At 34.7% G+C, this 23,261-nt stretch overlaps 2 protein-coding genes across 2 annotated transcripts; one reads left to right on the top strand and one right to left on the bottom strand.

Moving 5' to 3' along the window:
* The first annotated feature begins 1,336 nt into the window (after positions 1-1,336).
* Positions 1,337-6,607, top strand: LOC114755020 (ent-kaur-16-ene synthase, chloroplastic). The gene is made up of 15 exons (XM_028943893.1): positions 1,337-1,392; positions 1,591-1,667; positions 2,863-2,918; positions 3,037-3,322; positions 3,437-3,617; positions 3,850-4,067; positions 4,159-4,279; positions 4,393-4,490; positions 4,574-4,797; positions 4,901-5,016; positions 5,129-5,227; positions 5,312-5,533; positions 5,640-5,781; positions 5,874-6,119; positions 6,210-6,607. Exons 4-15 carry the CDS (start codon positions 3,070-3,072, stop codon positions 6,525-6,527), a joined length of 2,238 nt encoding a protein of 745 aa, XP_028799726.1. The 5' UTR covers positions 1,337-1,392; positions 1,591-1,667; positions 2,863-2,918; positions 3,037-3,069; the 3' UTR covers positions 6,528-6,607.
* Positions 6,608-21,305: 14,698 nt separating this feature from the next.
* Positions 21,306-21,845, bottom strand: LOC114755034 (cytochrome P450 71D10-like). Its single transcript, XM_028943906.1, has 2 exons — positions 21,682-21,845; positions 21,306-21,645 (listed from the first exon to the last, which is right to left on the bottom strand). Exons 1-2 carry the CDS (start codon positions 21,843-21,845, stop codon positions 21,306-21,308), a joined length of 504 nt encoding a protein of 167 aa, XP_028799739.1.
* Positions 21,846-23,261: the final 1,416 nt, after the last annotated feature.

A 23,261-nucleotide genomic window follows, 5' to 3' on the forward strand; every position in this document is an offset into this window, starting at 1 on the left:
TAGTATTTTCTCTGGTCCTATTTATAAGTTTCAAATTTAGAAAAGAATATGATCCATTTTGTAAGTTTCAATTTGACTTTATTTGTTGCTCTTAATTATTTATTTTCTCTCATTTTCCGACGTATTCTCTTTCATCTTTTTTCATATTTATTGATAAAGATATATTTAGAAATAAAAATATATTTATAACATATTCATTATTTTTAACTAATTTTAACTAATAATTTATTATTTGTGAACTAGTTATTTGAAGATATTAAGGGCAAAAATCAGTACCTTTCAGTAATTCTTTTTTTTTTTTTACCATATCCCATCCATATATTATGCCCTTTAAGTTCAAACTCATAAACATGTAATGTACATATAAAATAAGTATTTAGCTAAAAAAGACATTTATTAAGGGTCTTGTAACTTATGACACTACTCATAACGAACGAAGTTGTGAAATCAAACCCCTGATTAATATAAAAGGCGGGCTTAATTATAGTCTCCTTTCTTCGTAACAGCTAAGGTTAGGGACCGGAAAAAAAACAGAATATTTATTTATTTAATTTATTTTTGGGACTAACAGACCCTTGTTAAGGAGAATTACAAAGAGATTTAAGTAAGAAAAATAAGTCCTAAAAATTATTATTCTCACTACAAAACTTATTAAACTATTAAGATTATTATTAAGATCTTTTAATAATTATTTTTCTTTTACGAGATTTAATTGTAATTTTCCTTTCAATTTACGTTACTCTCTTTTTAGGTCAATGAAGTAGTCAACTTAGGCGGCTTCGCGTTGCTAGTGGATTTGACTGATTTGACTTGCGAACTTGAGCCTGATTTAGTGATTTAGCCGCACCACTCGCGTCTTATTTATTTCATCCCCATTTTTTAAAATAACTTTATATAATTAAATTCATGCTTCACAAACATTTCATCGCTGTTTGAAATAATTTATAAATAATTTTTTAATTATAACTTATGAAATGTAAAATAAATATATAAATAAATTTATCTCAACTTACATAAAATATGTTTATAATTACTTATAAATATGATTCTAAAACAATGTCTAAAAAAACTAGCTGTTAACTTATTTAATCTCCATTTTAAGTTGGCTTATTGTTCAAATTTATTAATGCTTTATGAAACATAATTTCTTTATTTTTATTTTACTCCTTAAATCATGTACATCAATATTTTTTAATAAGACACAAATTAGTCTAATAATATTTTTATAAAATAATGTCACTTCAACTGATAATAGTATCATCCTACAAACCCCCTCTTCTATATATACCACTTATGCGCGTGTAAGAGGGCGGCAGAAACGGTGCGTGCTTGCCGTCATGTTTCCTGGAACAACCAGCTTGCCTCTCTCTGCTCCTCGCTTACTCAATCCAGGTTCTCTCTCTCTCTCTCCCCCCCCCCCCCGGGTGCAGATGATTGAATTTGTTTGTTAAGTTAATTTGTTACCCAACAATACACTAATAGATTCATGATTAACAAACTTATACGCGAACACACACACACACGCTGGAGATCAAATTTGGAGTTGTGTTGCTGAATTGCTTATATCTTCATCTTCTTCTTAGCTCTTAGCTTTCTGAATCTGTCCTCCGATCTGTTATTTCTTCTGAAGCATCGATCGGAGGTGATAGATAGACAGACGTTACATGGTATGCCCCACGTAAAAAGTGATCCTCATTGTAAAATCTCGTTTATAGTCTATAAAACATGCCTCACATAAAAAGAGTACCACTTTCGATCCTAATTATAAGATTTCGTTTTAAATAAGGTTTTATACTTTTATAACTAAGACCGGAGGTAATAATTAGTAGTATTATATATGATGTATCTATTTTTTTATTTCATGAAGTCAACATCATTTCAAGACATTGTTTGTAAATCGTTTGAATTTTAAAAGAACAGAGAGAGTTTATTTTTAATAAATGTGATACACAGAGTTGAAAATAATAAGTTACGTTGTTAATGGACTGTAAATAATTTAGTCTATTATATGTTTGCTATTAAAATTGGAACACAATTAGTTGTCTAGTACTCCTACCTACTCTTACATGTAAATCACTTGTAGGAGAAAAATTTATTTTCAAATATAATTCATTTGTAAAGTAATTAACAATATTTTTCTAATTTTACTCTTATTAAATGTAATAAAAAAATAGGTGAGAAAAATGTATGACATTTATTAATTTAATATATTTTTTAATATATAAAAATATGTATAAGTGACTTACAAGTTATATATATATATATATATATATATGAATAGAGTGGTATACTATTTTCTTTTTTTGGTGAAACGCATTATTTTGTTAAAGATATCACGTCGCTTCTTTATTTAATTAAAACAACAGGACCACAAAAATCTTCTTACTTTCTTAGCATACAAAGGCGGCAAGCGTGGTCGTCTGTAGTCCGTACATTTACATTGAATGTGAGAAATCTTAAATACATAGAAATAACTTTCTTTTTATAATCGTTTTCTCGGTTAATATTATGCTTTCCGTTGTTATCGGGATGTTGACTGCTCTGTTTCTGCTGGTACTCACTTTTGATTAAATTAAATGAATTTTCAAGATGAGTATTACTCTATTCAATTCTAAATATAAAAACTAATTATAAATTTTATTTTGATCATAAATATAATATTTCAATTTTATTTGAACATTCATATTTTTTTTTTCCCAAACTGTAACTATTTTTAAAACATCAACATATTTTTTTTTATAAATAACTAATTTATATATATTTTAATATGTATAAACTAGTTAACTAATTTCTATGTTTAGAAATGCAGAGAGTACATAATTACCGTTACCGAAACCTATCGTTTTGTCTTTATACTTTCAGTAACTCACGATGGATCCAATACAAAGGACAAATTTGAGGGCAAACCTAACATTAAGGTAACATATCATCCTTCCATTTCATGCATCTCTCTCTAGATTTCAGTCCAATATGCCAAATAATTCTTCTTAAAAATGATGATGATGATGATGATATGGTGAATTATATTAAATACAGATATCAGAGGGGAATAAAGAGAGAATAAAGAAGATGCTGGACAAGGTTGAACTTTCTGTATCAGGTTATGACACAGCTTGGGTAGCAATGATACCATCACCTTCTTCTCCGGAAACTCCTCTGTTTCCCCAGTCCCTAAACTGGTTACTGCAGAATCAACAAAACGATGGATCATGGGGTCTTCCTCATCGTAATGACTTGTTGACCAAAGACTCTCTTTTAACAACCTTGGCTTGTGTCCTGGCACTTAAACAATGGGGTGTTGGTGAACAACAAACTAACAGAGGTATTGTATGTAATATAATGATGATCTTTATCTCTGTTATAGAAGTGTCTTTGAACCAACCCAATATGTGTATGGCTAAGTAATGGGTATATGTATCATGGTGTGTTGTTGAAGGGTTTCAATATATTGAGTCAAACATTGCTTCAGCTTTGGATGATAAGCAAGATTCTCCTATTGGATTTGATATTATCTTCCCTCATTTACTTGAGCAAGCCCAGAACTTAAATCTCAATCTTCCTCTTGGAGGAAAGCGTTTAGAGACATTCATCCAAAAGAGAGAATTGGAGATCCAAAGGTACCATTCATAAACAATAATATATGCTTCCTTAGCATCTTTTAACTCCGGTATTTTGGAGAGAATTTTAAATGCATGATTCAGATATAGATAGCATTCTCATAACTTCATAACATAGAAACTATTCACAAGGCATGCAGATTCAAATGTGTGTTTTTTTCATTCAATCTATCATATTGAGGAATCTGAAAGAACAATCATAGTTAAGCTCTTTTGTGCATTGTTGTTGCAGTGGGTGGGGAAGCAAGTCAGAAGGATGGAAAGCATATATGGCATACATTTCAGAAGGATTTGGGAAGTCACAGAACTGGGAAATGGCTATGAAGTTTCAAAGAAAGAATGGCTCTTTATTTAACTCCCCGGCCACCACTGCATCGGCATATACCCATATTAACAATCCACATTGTCTTGATTATCTATTTTCACTATTAGATAAATTTGGAAATGCTGGTAATTAATTCCTCCTTTCAGTCTTTGATGGATTTTTCTTCTTCTACATGACAATTATTATGGTTTCATACTAATATTATATTATATTCAGTTCCAACTATACATCCCTTTGATGTCTATGCTCGACTCCATATGGTTGATAGTCTTGAAAAGTTGGGTATTAATCGTCATTTCAAGGAGGAAATTGGAAGTATACTAGAGGAAACATGGAGGTAATTAACTTTACTTTGTGTCTCAGAAGCTTGAAATTGAAAATAACTTTCTTATTGTGGGAACAAAAACGGCCACAAAACTTGATCTTATGTTCTATTTGATTATGAAACAGAATGTGGCAACAGGAAGAAGATGACATATTTTCAGAGCCCACCACTTGTGCCATGGCATTTCGTTTGCTATGTTTGCATGGATATAATGTTTCTTCAGGTTCTGCATCTTGTTTAAGTCAATATAACTGAAAAGGGGTCAAAGAAAAATAACTAAATTTGATAATTTTGTGTTTACTTCAGACGCATTGGATAGATTTTCAGAAGACAAATTCCTCAATACCCTTCAAGGTTATTTGAAGGATGTTGAGTCTGTTTTAGAGTTACACAAGGCTTCACAGATAGTTTCACATTCCAATGATTCAGTTCTAGAGGAACTAAATTCGTGGACAGGACACTTTCTCATAGAATATTTGTCCACTTCCTCAGGAAATTCTCACAAACCTTCTAATCATTTTGATCACGAGGTACATTAATCTCACAAATTCAATTTTGTTTCTCAACTCTTCTGTACTCTCAAGTTTATTCACAATTTAATGCATATGAAATCCTCAAAGATCTGAATTTTAGGTATCTTTTGCTCTGCGTTTTCCTCATCATGCTTACTTGGATTTCATATTAAATCGAAGATCTATAGAACACTACAAGGAGGGGGATCAAAGGAGAACTTTGAAATCTTCATATAGGTACATCAAAATATCACAAACTACTCCATTTTTTCTCTGTCCCACATACATGTGAGCTTCTCTGAGTCATGCATAGATTACTCACTTGGTACTTTACTCTCTTCTTGATCAGTTCTTTGAACCTTGCAAATAAAGAATTCCTGTTATTAGGAGTGGAAGACTTCAATCACTGCCAATTGGCATTTCGTGAAGAACTCGATCTATTTAACAGGTTAACATATTTCTTCTATGATAGCCTCAAGCTGATTATATAATCTTATCACTAATAAAGCATATCATAATTAATGATCATCAGGTGGTTTATGGAGAGTGGATTGGAAAAACTGCATTTTCCAATCTCAAAGACAAAAGCTGCTTATTCCTTCTTGACAGTTGCAGCAACACTGACATCTCCTGAACTTCGCGAAGCTCGTCTAACATGGGCCATGCAGGGCTTGCTCACATGTGTCGTTGATGATTTCTATGATGTTTGGAGTACTGAAGAGGAACAAATCAACCTCATACAGTTAATGGAGAAGTACGTATTTACGATTTGTAATGAGGCTGCCATAAATATATATACTTCTTTGCTGCATTAATATATGCATAAGATGACAATATTTCCTCTGAACATTGAACCAAAGGTGGGACGTAGATGCCGACAAAGAAAGTTGTTCTGAGACAGTGAAGATATTATTCTTAGCACTCAAGAGTACAATCTGTGAGAGTGCAACACAAGCATCTGAGGTTCAAGGGCGTGATGTGCTAAACCACCTGATTCAGATTGTAAGTGATCAATGATAGATATAATTATTTCAATCTCATCTCATTAGTGTTCTTAAGATTATCTCTAAATATTTTTCTTCACTGGGGCACAGTGGGTGGATTTGATGAGGTCTCAGTTAAAGGAAGCGGAATGGTTTGGAAGCAAGCATGTGCCGAGTATCGAGGAATATGAACGTAATGGAATCACATCAATGGCCTTAGGGCCGATTCTCTTCCCAATAATGTATCTTGTTGGACCCAAGCTTCCCCAGGATGTCATTGAAAGTGATGAATCCAACTACCTGTTTGAGGTTGTGAGTCTCTATGGGCGATACCTCAATGATGTCAATGGCTACCAGGTGACTAGTCTGTGGCCTTTTCAATCCCTCCTCTTGTATGTTTTGTAAATTTTTCTGGGAATAATTAAGGTTTGTGTGTGTTTTGTGTAGAGAGAAAAAGAACAAGGGAAATTTTTGAACTCAATAAGCTTGAGGATGATTCATTTGTGTGGGTCAGCAACTGAAGAAGAGGTCATAGAAACAATGAAGAGGAAGATTGAGGAGAAGAGGAAGGAGCTGTTGAGAATAGTGTCGAAGGAAGAAGGAAGCATGCTTCCAAAAGAAGTAAAAGATGTGTATTGGAAAATGTGCAGATCGCTTCACTTAATTTATAAGAAGGAGGATGTGATCCATGCAAAAGAGATGCCCAATGAGGTCATTAACATCAGAGACATAGTTTTAAGTGATCCTATTATTCTGAATTCATAGATCACAAATGACCTCTCTTTCCTGTTTAGAGAAGAAAATAATACTGTATATTTTTGAATAAAGCTTGCTAATTCTATTCACTTAGGGGGCTTCAATATTTTTCATTACGAAAAATGACAAATATTAGGGCTGTTTAGTTTATGGCTCATTTGCTATCCCCAAAATTGTGCTTTATCTGGGATAGAGTTGTTTCTTCTATATCCTAATACTGATGAAGACGATAAAAAGAGAATAATTTTAGCGAAAGCAAATTCAGAACTGAAAACAGAGGGGAACCTTTTTTTTTTTTTTTTTACTGATATGGTTATGATTGGGAAAACCGGCTGCCACCCCAAAAAAGGGAAATTTGGGCCAAGACGGTAATGGGCTCCACCTTAGTGTTGGGCCTAACCAATAACGTACCTTGCCTCAAATTTTATATTTATATTAATTGATTATCTTATGATGAGACATGTGATATACGAAAGCATTATGGTTTTACCATCAAAACTCAAGTAAAATTTGCGTGGGGTCTAAAATGGGCAGCACCTTGTACCTTCTGCTATTTTGTATTTTATTATGTTGATATGGATCACATTTCTTTTTCAAAAATTTAAATTGGGCCTGATAAAATCTCTCTGATTAAAACAACAGAAGAACTCAGAAATTTGATTCTAAGAATAAAAGAGCGTGACGCTAATCTTTCACCTTTTAACGTCGAACTTTGGTTGAACAAACGAATTAATGTAGGACATATTATTATTATTATCATCATCTATCGGCTTGGAAGAAGTTTGATACCAGTATCAGTGATGGCACCGAAACAGATTGGTGTTACAACAATTTATAATTGAACTGTGATCATTTAAACTTTGTTGTGCTTTTCTATATTAGAATTTGTTATTACAAGCTGGTGAAAAAATTTAATGAAGATATATATTTTTAGGATCTTATAGTACTTTCCTTTATTCTTACATGAGTTAAGATGCTGTATTCGAATTCAGACCCAAAATGTGCATACTTTGTGCTGATTCTTTAGCTAATCAGATAATTGTTTAGGAGAAGGTAGAATTGTTTTTTACAATCTCCTCCCCCACTCAAGTATGTGAGAAAACTTTGAGAAGTTTTTTTTTTTTTTTCAATTTGAATAATTTCTAGATATTCATAATTGACACAAAGTTGTCGTTGGTCAAATTTGTTTCAATTTTGTAGCATATGATATACTGCCTAGTCCAACGTTTCCTAATTTATTAAATATTAAATATAATTAGTAAATCACGTAAATGATTCTCGTGTCCAATCAGTTATGGGATATGCTGCCGAGTGTCGACATAAGAAGAGTATTTATTGGGGGAAAAAAAACATATATCGCCTTGCTAATTCAACGCCAAATTTATTAATATAATTAATGATTCTCGTGCATAGAAATAAACCATATGAAACATATTTTTTATTGCATCTATTTAATTTTCCCAATATCAACGGCAAATCCATTCATATTTGACACGCTAACAATTTATATCTTTCTTCCAAATAAGAGTCCGCGCACATACAAATTCCCCCATGTTAAACCCATGACAAATACTACGTCCGGTCTTATTTATAAGATCTTATTTGTAAGACTTTATTTGTATACTATAAATGAGGTCCTATAAATAGAACCGGAGGTAATACTAAATAGGTCTTAATCATTTCATTATTAACGATACATGAAAACATAGCATATAATTATCTCTTAAAACAATAAAACTAATGATTAAGGTGCATCTAACATCTTGAAATATTTTCTCGAATACATCTGGCACCTTAAAATATTTTGTGGTATGTTCAGCACTTTAAAGTATTTTTCTAGCTGTATCCAGCACTGTGAAATATTTTTTGATGCATTTAGCACTTTAAAGTATTTGTTTAGGTTCGTCCAACCCCCTAAAATACATTTTAGTGCATCCAATACTAAGGAAAAAGAAATAATTCAAGATATTGAGCGCACCTAGAAAATTTTAGAGTGTTGAATGCATCATTAAATATTTTATAGTGCTGAATGCACTCAAAAAAATATTTCGGGATGTTGAATGCACCATAACCTCAAAACTAAATATTTCTTTTTATAAATTAGGAACTCTAGTCACATAATTTGTCTTGATTATAATATTCCTCCAGTCCTAAATATAAGATCAATTTTATAGTATAAATTATATTACAAAATAAGTCAAATATTTAGGAACTAAGAGTATATGTAAAACGCTATGTGAAATGTTTGATAGCCGACCTTTTGAAGGTCAAAAAATTGGGAACAAATATTGTTATATTTTGATCTTATAAAGACATATGACTGCCCTCGCATTTTCTCACCCAGTGAAGCCATGTAAAAATACAAATATTTAAAGATTGTTGGTTGAAATTGGTGAGATTAAATTATATTTTATACATCACCATTATCATTATTCGTTTGTTGAAAGTGTACATCTTATTTTTGTTTATACAAGCAACCCCTTAGATTGCAAAACCACATCACTTAGTCTTCTTCTCTATGCTACGCAACATCCTACCATCTCCTTAGCCCAATCATGGAGACTCAAATCCCATACTCCATCTTCTTCTTCACTTTCCTTTTCCCCTTATGATACACAAACTGTCATCTTCAAAGAAATCCTAGAAAACTCTACCCCCAGGACCATGGAAATTACCTCTTATCGGAAACCTTCCTCAGATTGGTTCATTACCCCATCGATCTCTCAGAGACCTCGCAAACAAGTATGGACCTTTAATGCATCTCCAGCCGGGACAGGTTTCCTATTTCATAGTCCCTTCACCAGAAGTGGCCAAAGAGGTTATGAAAAGCCATGACATTATCTTCGCTAATAGACCCACATGTTTTGCCAGCGAAACCTTGGCTTATAACATCACAGATATCGCCTTCTCTCCTCATGGAAACTACTGGAGGCAACTTCGAAAGATTTGTACCTTGGAGCTTTTGTCTCTAAAAAGAGTCCAGACGTTTAGAAGGATAAGAGAAGAGGAGGTTTTGGCATTTGTGAAGCATATTTCTGAACACGAATTAGGTTCTATTGTGAATCTCACCCAAAAAATCTACCGACTCACAAATGCTGTAGTTGCCCGAGCAGCCTTTGGTCGGAAGACTAAAAACATAAAAGAGATTATTCCAGTTATAATGACAGTGTAGAGATTAGCGTGGATTATCAATCTTTAATCTCTGTCCTTCATTGGAATTCCTTCGTGTCATCAATGGGGCGTGATAAGTAAATCATTATTATGTAACTAATATTATTGTATCTTAACAGATTTAGTTAGAATGCTTAGCTAGCTTAGTTGAGGCATATGACCTCCGTACCTATATATGTAAACTCTCAGTACAGTGCAATAGACATCAAATCATTCGCCCACTTTTTGTCTTATTCACTCTCTCTCTCTCTCTCTCCACTTTTCCTTCATGGCATCAGAGCCATTCGGTCAAACCACCATGACTTCTTCACCGAACAATACCCTCTCATCTCCTTCTGATTTCTCCACTAAGAAAAACGTAATCACCTTCTCACATCTCATCTCTGTGAAGCTTGATGAGAACAACTTTCTGATCTAGAAGCATCAGATTGTATCTGCAATTCAAGGCCATGACCTTCAGTCTTTCATTGACAAAACGGTAAAACCGCCGGCGAAGTATCTTCTAAATGACAAATATCTAGAAATCTTCAAAGTGAATCCAGAGTACTTTGCTTGGGAGCGGCAAAATCAGCTGCTCGCCTCCTGGATATCTTGCTTAATGTCGGACGCGATGCTTACCAGAGCTATTGGTTGCACGACGTCTTTTCAGATCTGGGAGAAGATTCAACAACACTTTGCTTCTCAAACCAGAGCAAAGATCCGTTAACTAAAGTCTCAACTCAAAACCATCGAGAAAGGAAGTTTATCTGCAAATGACTACCTGTTGAAGATTAAGAGTATCACTGATGCATTGACAGGTATTGGTCATCCGATCAGTGATTTTGATCATATCGAGGTTATTTTTGAAAGTCTCTTTAATGAATATGATGCGTGGATTACTGCCATCACCACTCGATCAGATCCTTATTCTGTTGATGAAGTTGAATCGCTTCTTATTGCTCAAGAAGCTTGTATTGAGAAAAATTCCAAGACACCGATTGTTGAGTCTGCTAGTCTTGCTCATAGCAAGCTTCCTTACAAAGGAGGTGGTCATACATGAGTTGGAAGAGGTAATCATGGACATGGTCGCTCATCACAATACAGTGGATCATCTTCTAATGCTCAATCCAGCAATCATTCTCTTGCTTAGTGTCAGATCTATTAGAAGAAAGGCCATAAGGCTCGTGAATGCTGGTATAGGTTTGATGAAACCTTTGATGAGCTATCGATCAATGACAAGAGGTAGCACAAGAAAGATCAATCAGTGTTAATGGCCACTACTGAGTGCATCGCTGATCCTGATTGGTACCTGGATTCTGGAGCAACAAGCCATGTCACTCATAATGATCGTAACATCAAGGACAAGTCTAGTGGTAAGTCTGTTGATAGAATTTTGGTGCTGATGGTAAAGGTTTGATAGTTCATTGCACTGGTTCTTCTGATTTTATTCTTCCTCGATCTCAATACACTCTCAAATTAAAAGATATCCTCCATGTTCCTGAAGTCTCTAAAAATCTTCTCAGTATTCCTAAACTCTGTCTTGACAATGATATTCTAATTGCCTTCTTTTTCAATGTTTGTGTGATTAAGGATCTGCAAACTAATCAACTTCTCTACAAAGGAATTCTTAAACGGCATAGGTCAGCTCTTCACGGTGTGTCATTTCAACCGTATCAGTCTAAGTCCTCACTCTAGTGTTCTCCACAATCTGCTTATGTTTCAATTGATTCTGATTGTATTTCCTCTATTTTCTCAAATTTTTGCCTCTGGCACAATAGGTTAGGGCATCCTACCTCTCCAATTGTCACTCAAGTCATGAAAACTTGTAATCTTCCTTTCAATAATAAGAATAAAGTGTTTGATTTTTTGCAATGCTTGTTGTCTTGGCAAATCTCACAAACTTTTTTATTCTTTGTCCACTTCTCAATATACTTTTCCTCTTGAATTGATTCATTCTGATATATGGGGACCTGCACCTTACACATCTCTTGATGGTTACAAGTACTATATACACTTTACTAATGCCTTTACATGCTATACATGGTTTTATCCATTATGGAACAAGTCTAAAGCCTTTGATGCCTTTTTAGATTTTAAGAAGATGGTTCAATTACAACGTAGTTGTACTATTAAGATTTTTCAATCTGATGGTGGTGCTAAGTTTGTTAAGATTGGTAAATTGCTCAAAAATAATGGTGTTATACATCGAATGAACTGCCCTTATACGCATGAACAGAATGGCTTAGCTGAAAGGAAACATTGGTCCATTACAGAATCTGGATTAACACTGCTGGCAAATGCTGCTTTACCTTTATGATTATGGGTTGAGGCTTTTAGTATTGTTGTTCATCTATTTAATAGGTTACCAAATAAAGCTATAGGAGTCTCTCCTTTTGAAAAGTTGTTCAACAAAGTTCCTGACTACAGTCATCTCAGGACTTTTGGATGCTCCTGCTTCCCTTTGACACGGCCCTACAACAAGCACAAGTTAGATTTTCGGTCTGTGCATTGTGTTTTTCTGGGCTACAGTGCCTCACATAAAGGATACAAGTGTTGGGATCCTAAGGGCCGTATGTACATATCAAAAGATGTCACCTTTAATGAATTTGAGCTCCCACTTCCTAAACTTGTTCCCTCTGCTTCTTTTGTCCAATCCTCTTCTTCTGTGCCTTGTCCTGTTCCTCCCTCTCCTCCTGTCCTTCTTTCGAGTCCTACACAGTACAATGCTACTAACACTCCTATTACTGCAGTTACTGACTTATGCAGGTCTTCTCATACTGAAGAAACAGTTTCCTCATCACAGACTGCCTCTAGTGAGACATCTCGGTCTCCCTACTTATCTTCTTCTTTGTCCCCAGAAAAGGATGTTTCACAACCTTCTCCAACACTTGTTGCACCATCACAAAGGGTTGTGACACGATCGATGAATGGTATTTTCAAACCTAAAGTCTATAGTATTGATACAGAATCGACTACTGTTGCTGAAGCACTATCTTCTCTAGTCTAGAAAAAGGCTATGGATGAGGAATATGAAGCCTTGATGAGAAATAAGACATGGCACTTGGTCACTCTACCTCCTAATAGAAAGGCTATTGGATGAAATGGGTGTGGAAATGCAACACCAATCCTGATGGTAGCACTGCTAAGTTCAAAGCCAGATCAGTAGCCAAGGGTTTTCATCAACGTGAAGGTTTTGAATTCACAGAAACATTCAGTCCGGTTGTGAAACCAGTCACCATAAGAGTTGTTTTGTCTATTGCTGTTACATACAATTGGTGCGTAAGGCAAATAGATGTTAATAATGCCTTTCTTAATGGCATTCTTCATGAGGAGGTATATATGCAGCAGCCACCTAGGTATGGAAAGGATACAAATCTTGTGTGTAAACTTGATAAAGCCTTATATGGCTTGAAAAAAGCACCTTGTGCTTGGTTTGAAAAACTAACCGGTGCCCTTCATAAACTTGGTTTCCAAAGTAGCAAATGTGATCAATCCTTGTTTATTCAGAAAGAAGGATCTGAGGTGATATATGTTTTAGCATATGCTGATGATATTATTCTTACTGGAAATTCTTCTTCAAAAATTTCTGCAGTTATCACAACCCTGAACAGAGTTTTCTTTGAAAGATTTGGACAATCTTAATCACTTTCTTGGTATTGAAGTTCATAAACTGAAGAATGGTTCACTAGTTCTGTCTCAAGCTAAATATATCAAAGATATGTTGGCCAAAGCAGGAATGTCCAAAGCAAAAGGAGTTCATACTCCTATGGTTTCAAATCTAAAACTTTACAGAGAAGGACCAAATATCTTTGAAAATCTTGAGTTGTATAGATCAATTGTTGGTGCTTTACAATATGCTACCATCATTCATCCAAAAATTAGCTTCTCTGTCAATAAAGTTTTTCAATTCATGCAAGCTCTTTTGAAAGAGCACTAGACAACAGTAAAAAGAATCTTACGGTATCTTACTAGGACTATTAGTCATGGACTCCATCTTAGTCCCTCCCATACTATGGCTGTTGTAGCTTATTGTGATGCTGATTGGGCTACTGATTATAATGACAAAAAGAGTACTACAAGCTACTACATCTACTTTGGCAGGAATTTAGTATCATGGTCTTCTAAAAAGCAACCAACAGTTGCACAATCAAGCACAGAGGCAGAGTATAGAAGTATGGTTGCCAACACTTGCTGAGGTTCTTTGGTTAAAGTCTTTGTTCTTTGAGTTGCGAATTCCTTTGACTTCAGTACCACAGCTTCTATGTGATAATCAGAGTGCTGTCATGATGACCAGAAATCCAGTCTTACATGCACAAACCAAGCATCTAGAATTGGATCTACACTTTGTACGTGAACGAGCTGTAAGGCAAGAAATTCATGTGATGCATATTCTAGCCTCAAGTCAAGTTGCTGATGGGTTGACAAAGTGTAAAACCCTTAACCTCAAAAACATTATAGACTCGTCGTAAAATTCACTACTATGGTAGAAAAGGAAAGCTGTTACAACAAACTACCATAGTAGGAAGAAATTGCATAACTTTAGAAATTAACATTTAAACTCAGTTCAAACTCAAACTCTGTTGCATGCAACTAAAATCATTCATTAACAACCATTGGGCCTCCGAGCCTCCGGCCCGGGTAACAAAAGGACATCAAAATCAGCCCATACAATTAGTTTCAACCATGTATATCAAAGTTTCACAAAGCAATAGAAATGGCCTCTAGCCAACCAAAATAAGGAGATAACATTCTCTCCTGTTTACAACAAGGCCGGGTAATCAAAATAATTCAAAAAGAGTCCTAAATGTGGCAATATATACTAGCCATGCATACACAAGGGCTAGAGGCCTAAAGCTAACTAAGCTCAAGCCTCTGCGTCTCTTTCCGATGGCACACGCTCGGAACCTTCACCTGAAAACATTGTAAACCACGGGGTGAGACAACGTCCCAGTAACCAATCCTTCCAATTCAAGGTACTAAATAGGTGCTAGTGAGGTGTCAAGTGGGGCAGTTCACAAGTCATATTATAAATGATAGCCACAACCAGTAATATAGGTGCAATGATGCAATCCCATCAACCATATCCCTCACTTTGGGGGATTTTCAAGAGCTGAACCCGGCCTATCCCTCATTATGGGGGACGTAAGGAGCCAAAAGGCCTATCCCTCACTATGGGGGACGTAAAGAGCCAACCATCATGCATTAATGGAGGCCTTATCACGTGGTAGTAACTATCAAAAATTCTTACCAATTCCCAATTTATGCATCATGCTCAAACCATAATCAAATAGTAATTGAACATTTCATAATTAATTTCTTTCAATGGCATATCTTTCATAATTCCAAGATTCATTCATCATCAATCGAAACCCCACAAGACGGTTTTCTTTTTTTATATACAACATACACTTTGAACATAATTGTTACTCGGAGCATAAAACATAAATCTACTCACAATATATATACCACAGAAGCATGTACTAAGGATTGGAAAGTGGTTACCTCTTGTCTGAGCAAGGAATAACATACCACCACGATGTCCCGTGTACCAAAGACTCACAACCGGTCCACACAAGCACACAAACATACAACCACCATGTATTAGCTTTCAAACTAATAATGTGGCCAAAACAACATTTGAGGACACAAAATTCCTATCGCCAATCAAACTCTACCCAACTCAAAGGGTATAACCATCGAAACAACACTCCAAAGTCATAAAAGTCCATTAAAACATCAAATCCCCCTCCAAGCATCAATTAGGGTTCAAACCTCAAGGACCCACTATAGGAATTCTACACCCAAACATCCCATTTGAACAATTGAAGTTCTAACAACAATCTAAACCGATTAACCATCCAATTTAACCCTCCTTAACATAACCCAATTCACAAAACTCAAAATCAACCTCTACATTATCATCCTCAATCACAAACCTCCCATTTCCATAAACCCTAGCTTCAAAACTCAAGGTTCCTTAAATCCAAGAAAACTACACCGATTAAATACTTAGACTAACCCAAAGCAATCAATCAAACTCAAAACAATCAGTCAAAAACCTCAATTCCATCATAACCTAGAAAACTCTAGGGTTCCACCATAAATCCTCAAAAATTCCAAGAAAGAAAGTAGATTAGAGGTTAAAATCACTTACTTAAGGTAATGGATCCTTAGAAATGCCCCCTCCAAGCCAAAATACCGAAACCCTAGCAGAGCCTCTCTCTCTCTACCTCAGATTTTTCTAATTTTTGCACAACTAAACCCCTCCCGCGACTATATAGATTCAGACTTCTTCGCCGCGGCGAACTAATCCCGAGAGGGATTACTCGCCTGAAAACCCGACTTCGCTGCGGCGAACTCCAATCTTCGCCGTGGCGAAAGCTTCCCAAGAGGAAACTCTCGCTCGCCCAGAAAATCTTTGCCGCGGCATGCCCTCACCTTCGCCGTGGCGAAACCTTCCCGAAAGGATACTCTCCTCTGGAACTCCCGGTGCGTCACGGTGAAGTAAAACTTCGTCGCGGTGAACATACCCTGAGAGGGGTCTGTTCACCTATTCCTCCAACATACCTCAAGTTCCAACCCAAACACCAAGATCAAGATTAAATCGCTAATCTATCCTCAAAATCAACCAAAAGAGGCTATTAAAACCCGATAAAACTCAGGATGTTACACAAAGCCTATTCCCTCCTCATAGTTTACATATTTTAAAAAGTATCTACGAGTAGGAGAGTGCCTAAAATTGAGGGGGAATGATAGTGTAGTTAAGTAAATCATTATTATGTAACTAATATTATTGTATCTTAACAGATTTAGTTAGAATGCTTAGCTGGCTTAGTTGAGGCATGTGACCTTCGTACTTATATATGTAAACTCTCAGTACAGTGCAATAGACATCAAATCATTCACCTACTTTTCGTCTTATTCACTCTCTCTCCCCACTTTTCCTTTAGGGCAAAAGCTAAAGTTGAAAAAGTGTAGAAAGAGATTCATGTGATGCTTAATTCTATCATCAATGACCACTTAGAAAAGAAAGGTAAAGATATGGCAGAAGCAGAGGAGGATCTCATTGATCTTCTTCTCAGGGTTCAAAAGGAGAATGATCTTGAAATCCCCTTAACTCTCGACAACATCAAAGCTCTCATTTTGGTAAGCCCCTTAGTTTTAATAACATACACATGATTTGTCATATGTTTAATGACTTGCCTTTTCGTAGATAGGGACATCAAAGCAGATAACATGCGCACTAGGCATTTTACTTATTCATGCATCGATCCATTTTTGAGATATGTTTACTTGTTTTTTTTCATACATAGGGACATCAAGGTAGATAACATATATATATGAAGATTTTAATTAATCGTGGCACCCCAATATACTTTCAGGACATGTTTGTTGGTGGAACTGAAACAATAGTAACAACAATGGTGTGGGCAATTGCAGAAATGATTAAAAACCTAGAAGTAATGAAGAAGGCACACGAAGAAGTGAGAAGGGTATATGCATGCAGTGGAAAAAGTGGCTCTTGGGATGGCAAAGTGAAGGAGATAAGTGGGAAGGAGATGTTGAGCTATTAGTGAACATGATCAACATAAATGCAGGACACCAACTTCCTCATCACTTACCAATCAATCCTCAGTATGAGAGAATTGTTCAACTTTCTAATCAAATCTGCCACCAATTACGTTCTCTCCAAAGCACCCAGGTGATTACTTGTTAATTACCAACTTCATTAACTAATGATGAGATTATTTAATCTTCTAGTCCCTTATATGTCTGGTTTGAAATTCATATATCAGGAAAACAACAGTAATGGAAGCTGCAAAGGCAAGCCAGAAATAAGGGAGAAAATGCAAGAGCTGGTGCAATTGGTGCTGTCTTCTAATGTCATGGATCTCAACATGAAGAAGACATTCCTCACTGTCACTAAAACCTTTTATTATGCAGCTCACACTCATCCACAAACTGTTAGCTCTCACATTGAAAAAGTCCTCTTTCAGAGAGTCATGTAATACACACAGTCACATGTGAGTGATGTGGGGTGGTCCCACTCCTACTTTGCATCACAAAGTTCAATCCTTAAAGTAAGAGCTACTTAACTAATTTGGATAGATTACAGAAGTTAGTTAAGTTAGTTATTTGTAATAAATATAAATTGATTTTCTTAAAGTATCGTTTTAATCATGATTACTCTTGGATGGAAATCCCTTGGTATGTACAATCAATCAGGATATTTTAGAAAATAAATTATAAATTTGGGAGAAAAAATGGATTGAGATTATATATTTGGTACCAAATCTAATCCCTAATGCTGGATCGGAGGTAGTAGCTAATTATATGAAGTCTTGTTACCGTGTATTCTTCAGGTAAAAAGAAAAAAAAAACCGTGTATTCAATTTAAAGAACAATTGTATTGCATAAATTTCAACTATCAATGATTAAATAGACTCTCCCTTCTGTGTCTGTTATTTTTCACATCGGTTCATCTAGTGCTACAGCGCAATTATATTTAGCTCTTAATTGAAAAATGGGTTGATGCTTATCATCACCCTCTCCTTGTTTGTGTGTGTGGAACGTTGGTTTTTTGAGGCTCATTTAGGGTGTGTTTGGATGAAACCAAACCGTGGTTTGGAAAAGTGATTCTGGAGAATAGATTCTGGAAAAAATAGATTCTGTGAAGAATAGATTTTGTAAAAAAGTGATTCTGAGAAGTGAGAGTGTTTGGATAGTTGTTATCAGAAGCACTTTTTATATATACAAATTACTAAAAAAAGACATAAGTTAATATGATAATTACAGAAAAAATAGATTTTATGATATATTTTAATTTGAAGAAATAAAATTGTTAATAATATGTTTTTTACCAACATAATTAATAATACATAAGATAATATAATTAATAAATAATTAATGTCTATATATATTTATAAAATATAAGATTAAATATATTTATAAAAAAATATGTTTATAAAAAAATAACAAGATACATATCATATAGGCCCACACACTCTCTCTTTTTTCTCCAAAAGCAAAAAAATTTTACTTTTTCCAAAACCATGGTTTTGGAGTCAAAACCATGGTTTTGACCCAAAACCATGGTTTTGGTTTTTGGAGAGGCTGTTTGGGTAGCATTTTCCCCAAACGTTACTGGTGTTATACAGCCACTCTTATTTAATAGGCCCAAAAGGAATTATCATGGGCCGAACAATAAGGAGGGCATGACCAGGGTGTGGACCCCAGAGAGGCCGATATTAAAAAACACAATGTAATGTTTTTTTTCCTTTATAATAAAAGTCAATTTTATTTAGGAAAAAAAATTAAAACGATACATATTAAACTACTAATTAAGTTTGTATGAAATTTAAGGGGCCAAAGATGTTTGTATAAAACTTAAGGAGCCATTATTTTTCTTTGGGGAATTTCCAATCAAATGAGAGAGAATTGAAAATTCCTGAGTGATCTATGAATCTAAAATAATAGGATTGTTGAGAACTATATCTCTGATGTTGAGTATCTTATTTGGCATCTCCTTCGCATGAATCACATATCTTTCTTATAAATTAAGTAAAGTGACCTGCTTATTTTTCAATACACATCTCTTAATTTTCTTGCCATTTTGCTTCCTTTTTCCTTTCTTATAAATTAAGTAAAGACTCACAACCTCAAAGAGGTAGTTGTATTCATCACTTTCAATGAAAGGTAGTGGAAGCTTAGGTCCAATAAGATACATTCAGGGATCATAATTGGTCCCAAGGCAATTGATATAGTTCCATTACGCGCATATCCTTCTATACTTGGCTCACACTTTTTTCTGCACCATTCTGCCTCTTTTAATTCAGATCGTAGTAAATCCACCGTCTGAAAACAACAAATAAATGTATGTCAACAGTTGATCAAGATGTATATTAATAAACATGTAAATATGTTTACATAATGAAGTTTATTAGTGTGATGATGAAATTAATGAGGAAAACAAGGACGAGATAATTATGGTCTTACAATCTGAATCAAGGGGTTCAATCTCATAAATTCTTTTCTTTAGTGCTGAGAATATTATCTGATTCATCGTCTCAGAACAACTTTCTTTGTCGACATCTACATCCCGCCTGAAATTCAATGCTCCAAACGCATAATCTTTCTGTGTAATCTATCGCTGCCCCTTCATTTTGAGTCTCTTTTCAAATGTTTTTTGGTATTTCTTTTTAGAATAAGTGACATTTTGATATCTTATTTTAATAGGCTGAAGTATACATGGGTCCTTTAACTTTGTATAAGGTTTCAATTTGGTCCCTTAACTTTAAAAAGCATATATTTGGTCATTTAACTCTAAAATCATTAGGCTTCAATGATGATTTTTTGTAACAATCATGAATTTTTTAAAAATTAAACTTAATATGTTAGTATTTGAGAATGTTTTATCAACATCTAAGATTTTGATGTCATCATTTTTTTAAAAGATTTTAGGGTTAAATGATTGAAAATATATTTTTTAAAGTTAAGGGACCAAACTGAAACATTATACAAAGTTAAAGGACCAAATATATACTTTAACCTATTTTAATATGTATCTTTTCAAATGCAAAGATGTGCTATACATTATTACTTTTGCAAGAAACTACGCGATTTACGATTTCAGTTATCGGTTTTCATGTTGGGGGCAATATCGTGCAATACGGGCGTGTTTATTTTCTTGTTTTCAAAATAATTTTTTATTTTTAAAAAACAAAAAAAATGTTTGGTTGTTAATTTTTGATTAAGTTTTTTGTAAAAAAAATTAGTTGTCTATTTTTTCCAAAAAAAAAAAAGTCGCGGCCACGCTTTTCATTCTGTCTCTTGCACCTATTTATGTCATTTCCAAATACTTCAATCCAACCCTCCGTCTGTCATTTATTGCATTCTCCAGTTTCTACTTTGTCTCTCACTTTCTATTAGTTTTTCAAGTTGATTTCAAAATAATTGTTCCAAATAAGTTTTTATGTTTTTTTCTCAAATGCAATTTTTTAGAAAAATTATCCAAATTTTTTTGTTTTCCTTTTTTTTTTCAAATTTTTTTTTAGAAATCAATTTTAAAAAACTAATTCTAAAAACATAAACTAAAAAAGCAGAAACAAGCCAGGTTTACATTTTCAGATACAATCTCAAATTACACCGAAGTTGTTTTGTAAACAACTTATATGGATCCTGCCTGGGTAACACTTCACTGAAAATTGGAGGTGGCCTTGTGGGATTTCTCTTAGTTTTTATCATTATACGCACAGTGAATCATTTAGATGATCAATATAAAAAAGATAGCATAACAGAAAAATATCATTAAAAAAGAACAACCAACCCCGAGCTAAATTCTTGTGATCTCGTTTATAATTGATTTATGAATCATCATTTGATTATAGGGTTATTTAATTTCAATTAGCAGCTATATATGTAAAAAACTGTATTTGTATACCAATTCATCAGAAAACAAATACAATAGATACATTAAATAAAACATTACACAAACAGACATGTTTTAGGTTAGCGAGGCACACACATATTCTTTTATTACAGAAAACATTTGCAAAAACATAAAGCACTACTTTATTCTGAAAATTAAACATCCCTTATTATTTTCCAAGTGGTATTACTATAACACTATATATATAACTAAGGGTGATAGACGACTGTGGGAACCACACATAGATGGTTTTTTCTCGAGGCAGCGTTACCAGAGGTTTCCTCCATGTCCAAATCCTCATGCTTCCCCCCATCAGGAAGCTTCCAATCAAAATGGTAAAGCAATTTGGCGATAGCCAAATCGACAACAGCATAACCAAATGAAGATCCAGGACATATCCTTCTTCCTGACCCGAATGAGATATACTGATAGTTCGTACCCTTAAAATTGTAGTCCGTTGAGGGATCAAGGAATCTTTGGGATTGAAACTTTTCCGCTTCGTTCCAATACTTGCGATCTCTTCCGAGTGCCCAAGCATTGACAATAATCCTAGAGTTGGAAGGGATCTTATAACCGTTGATTTACCATGTTTCAAAATTTTCCCTTGGAACCAGTAATGGAAGAGGTGGGTGAAGCCTCAAGATTTCTTTGATCACAGCATCTATGTATTTCAACTTGGGCAATTCTGATTCTTCTACGTATCCTTTGTTTCCAAAGACCTTCCTCACTTCTGCTTGGGCCTCTGTCATTGTCTCTGGATTCGTCAGCAATTCAGCCATTGCCCACTCTAAAATTGTTGCTGTTGTTTCAGTTGCCCCAAAGAACATGTCCTGAGAATAGCTTATTTCTTTGAGTCAAACTCCAATATTTATAAAGTAAAACACTTGTATATTTATAACTTCTAAATGATCAAGTATTTGTTTATATCTATGAAGTATTCAAAGAGAGAGAATAAGACTTACTTGAATGATAGATTTGATGGTGTCGTCACAAATATGGATGTCAAGGTCATTTTCCTTTTGGACCCTGAGAAGAACATCGACAAGATCTTTCTGGTGTGCTTCATCATCACCATCGTGGCTTCTCTTGTCATTCCTTTCTCTATGTTCTGCAATGACTTCTTGCAAAATCCCATCACCCAGTTCCTGCAGTTTCTCAAGCTTACGCTTCAAACCAGTGATGACAGGAAGGAATTTGAGTGAAGGAAAAAGATCTTCAACTCCAAGTCCAGTAGACAGCTCCATCGTTTTCTGCATATAAATCACAACGTCGTCCACATTCTTGCACTTACCAATGGCCGCACGAGCAACAATGGAATTTGCCAGAGGGAAAAGTTGTTTATGAAGATTAATAACAGAACCTTCATGTTCAGTTATATACTTCATGAGATATCCTATTTGTTCTTCCCTTATATTTCTGAATGATTGGACTCTCTTTACAGACAAAAGCTCCAAGGTACAAATCTTTCGAAGTTGCCTCCAACGATGTCCATATGGAGCAAAGCCAATATCAAGACCACCGTAGCCAACAATTTTGCCTACTAAATAAATGGGTCTGCTGGCAAAGATTTAATCGTGTGTTTTCATAATTTCTTTGGCCATTTCTGAGGAAGAAATTATGATGTTGGAGGTTTGTCCAAGTTGAAGGTGGATCAAGGGGCCATATTTGTTTGCAAGGTCTCTCATAATGTGATGGGGAAGTAATGGCCCTACCATTTGGTGTAAGTTTCCTATAATGGGAAGCTTCCATGGCCCTGGGAGTAAGGTTTTGTTCGATTTCTTGAATATTGAAGGCTTTATTAGAACCAGAAAGAGCAAAGGGACGAAGGTGAAGAGGAGGGAATTAGGAATTTGAATCTCCATAATGACGATGGAAAATAATGCTGAAGTGAGGGGTTGGTCGTTTTAGAAGCGAAAGTGCTGCTTTTATACTAGACTGATGGCCCTTTTTTCCTTTATTAATAGTAAAATTTGATTAATATAATACTAAGGCATGTGTTTCAACAACAATATATATCCTCCGGTTTTTAATATAGAACCTAATTAGAAGGTTGATCTTAATCCTAAATATAGGACATATTTCTTATATTTACCAATTTTTTTCTAAATTACCCTTATTAAATAATTAAATACCACAATAATACTTATTACTCATTGATAATATAC

The sequence above is a fragment of the Neltuma alba genome, unplaced genomic scaffold, assembly GCF_004799145.2.
Source record: "Neltuma alba isolate B1F8T4 unplaced genomic scaffold, ASM479914v2 tig00010229_pilon, whole genome shotgun sequence".
In the NCBI taxonomy this organism is placed as follows: domain Eukaryota; kingdom Viridiplantae; phylum Streptophyta; class Magnoliopsida; order Fabales; family Fabaceae; genus Neltuma; species Neltuma alba.

Excerpts from the sequence above, each read along its gene's own strand:
- LOC114755020 (XM_028943893.1), top strand. The coding sequence starts at position 3,070 with ATGCTGGACAAGGTTGAACTTTCTGTATCAGGTTATGACACAGCTTGG. Across the intron at positions 4,280-4,392 it reads ATACTAGAGGAAACATGGAG|AATGTGGCAACAGGAAGAAG; the intron begins GTAATTAACTTT and ends ATTATGAAACAG. Across the intron at positions 5,017-5,128 it reads ACTTTGAAATCTTCATATAG|TTCTTTGAACCTTGCAAATA; the intron begins GTACATCAAAAT and ends CTTCTTGATCAG.
- LOC114755034 (XM_028943906.1), bottom strand. The coding sequence starts at position 21,845 with ATGACAGAGGCCCAAGCAGAAGTGAGGAAGGTCTTTGGAAACAAAGGA. Across the intron at positions 21,646-21,681 it reads AGGGAAAATTTTGAAACATG|GATTATTGTCAATGCTTGGG; the intron begins GTAAATCAACGG and ends TTCCAACTCTAG.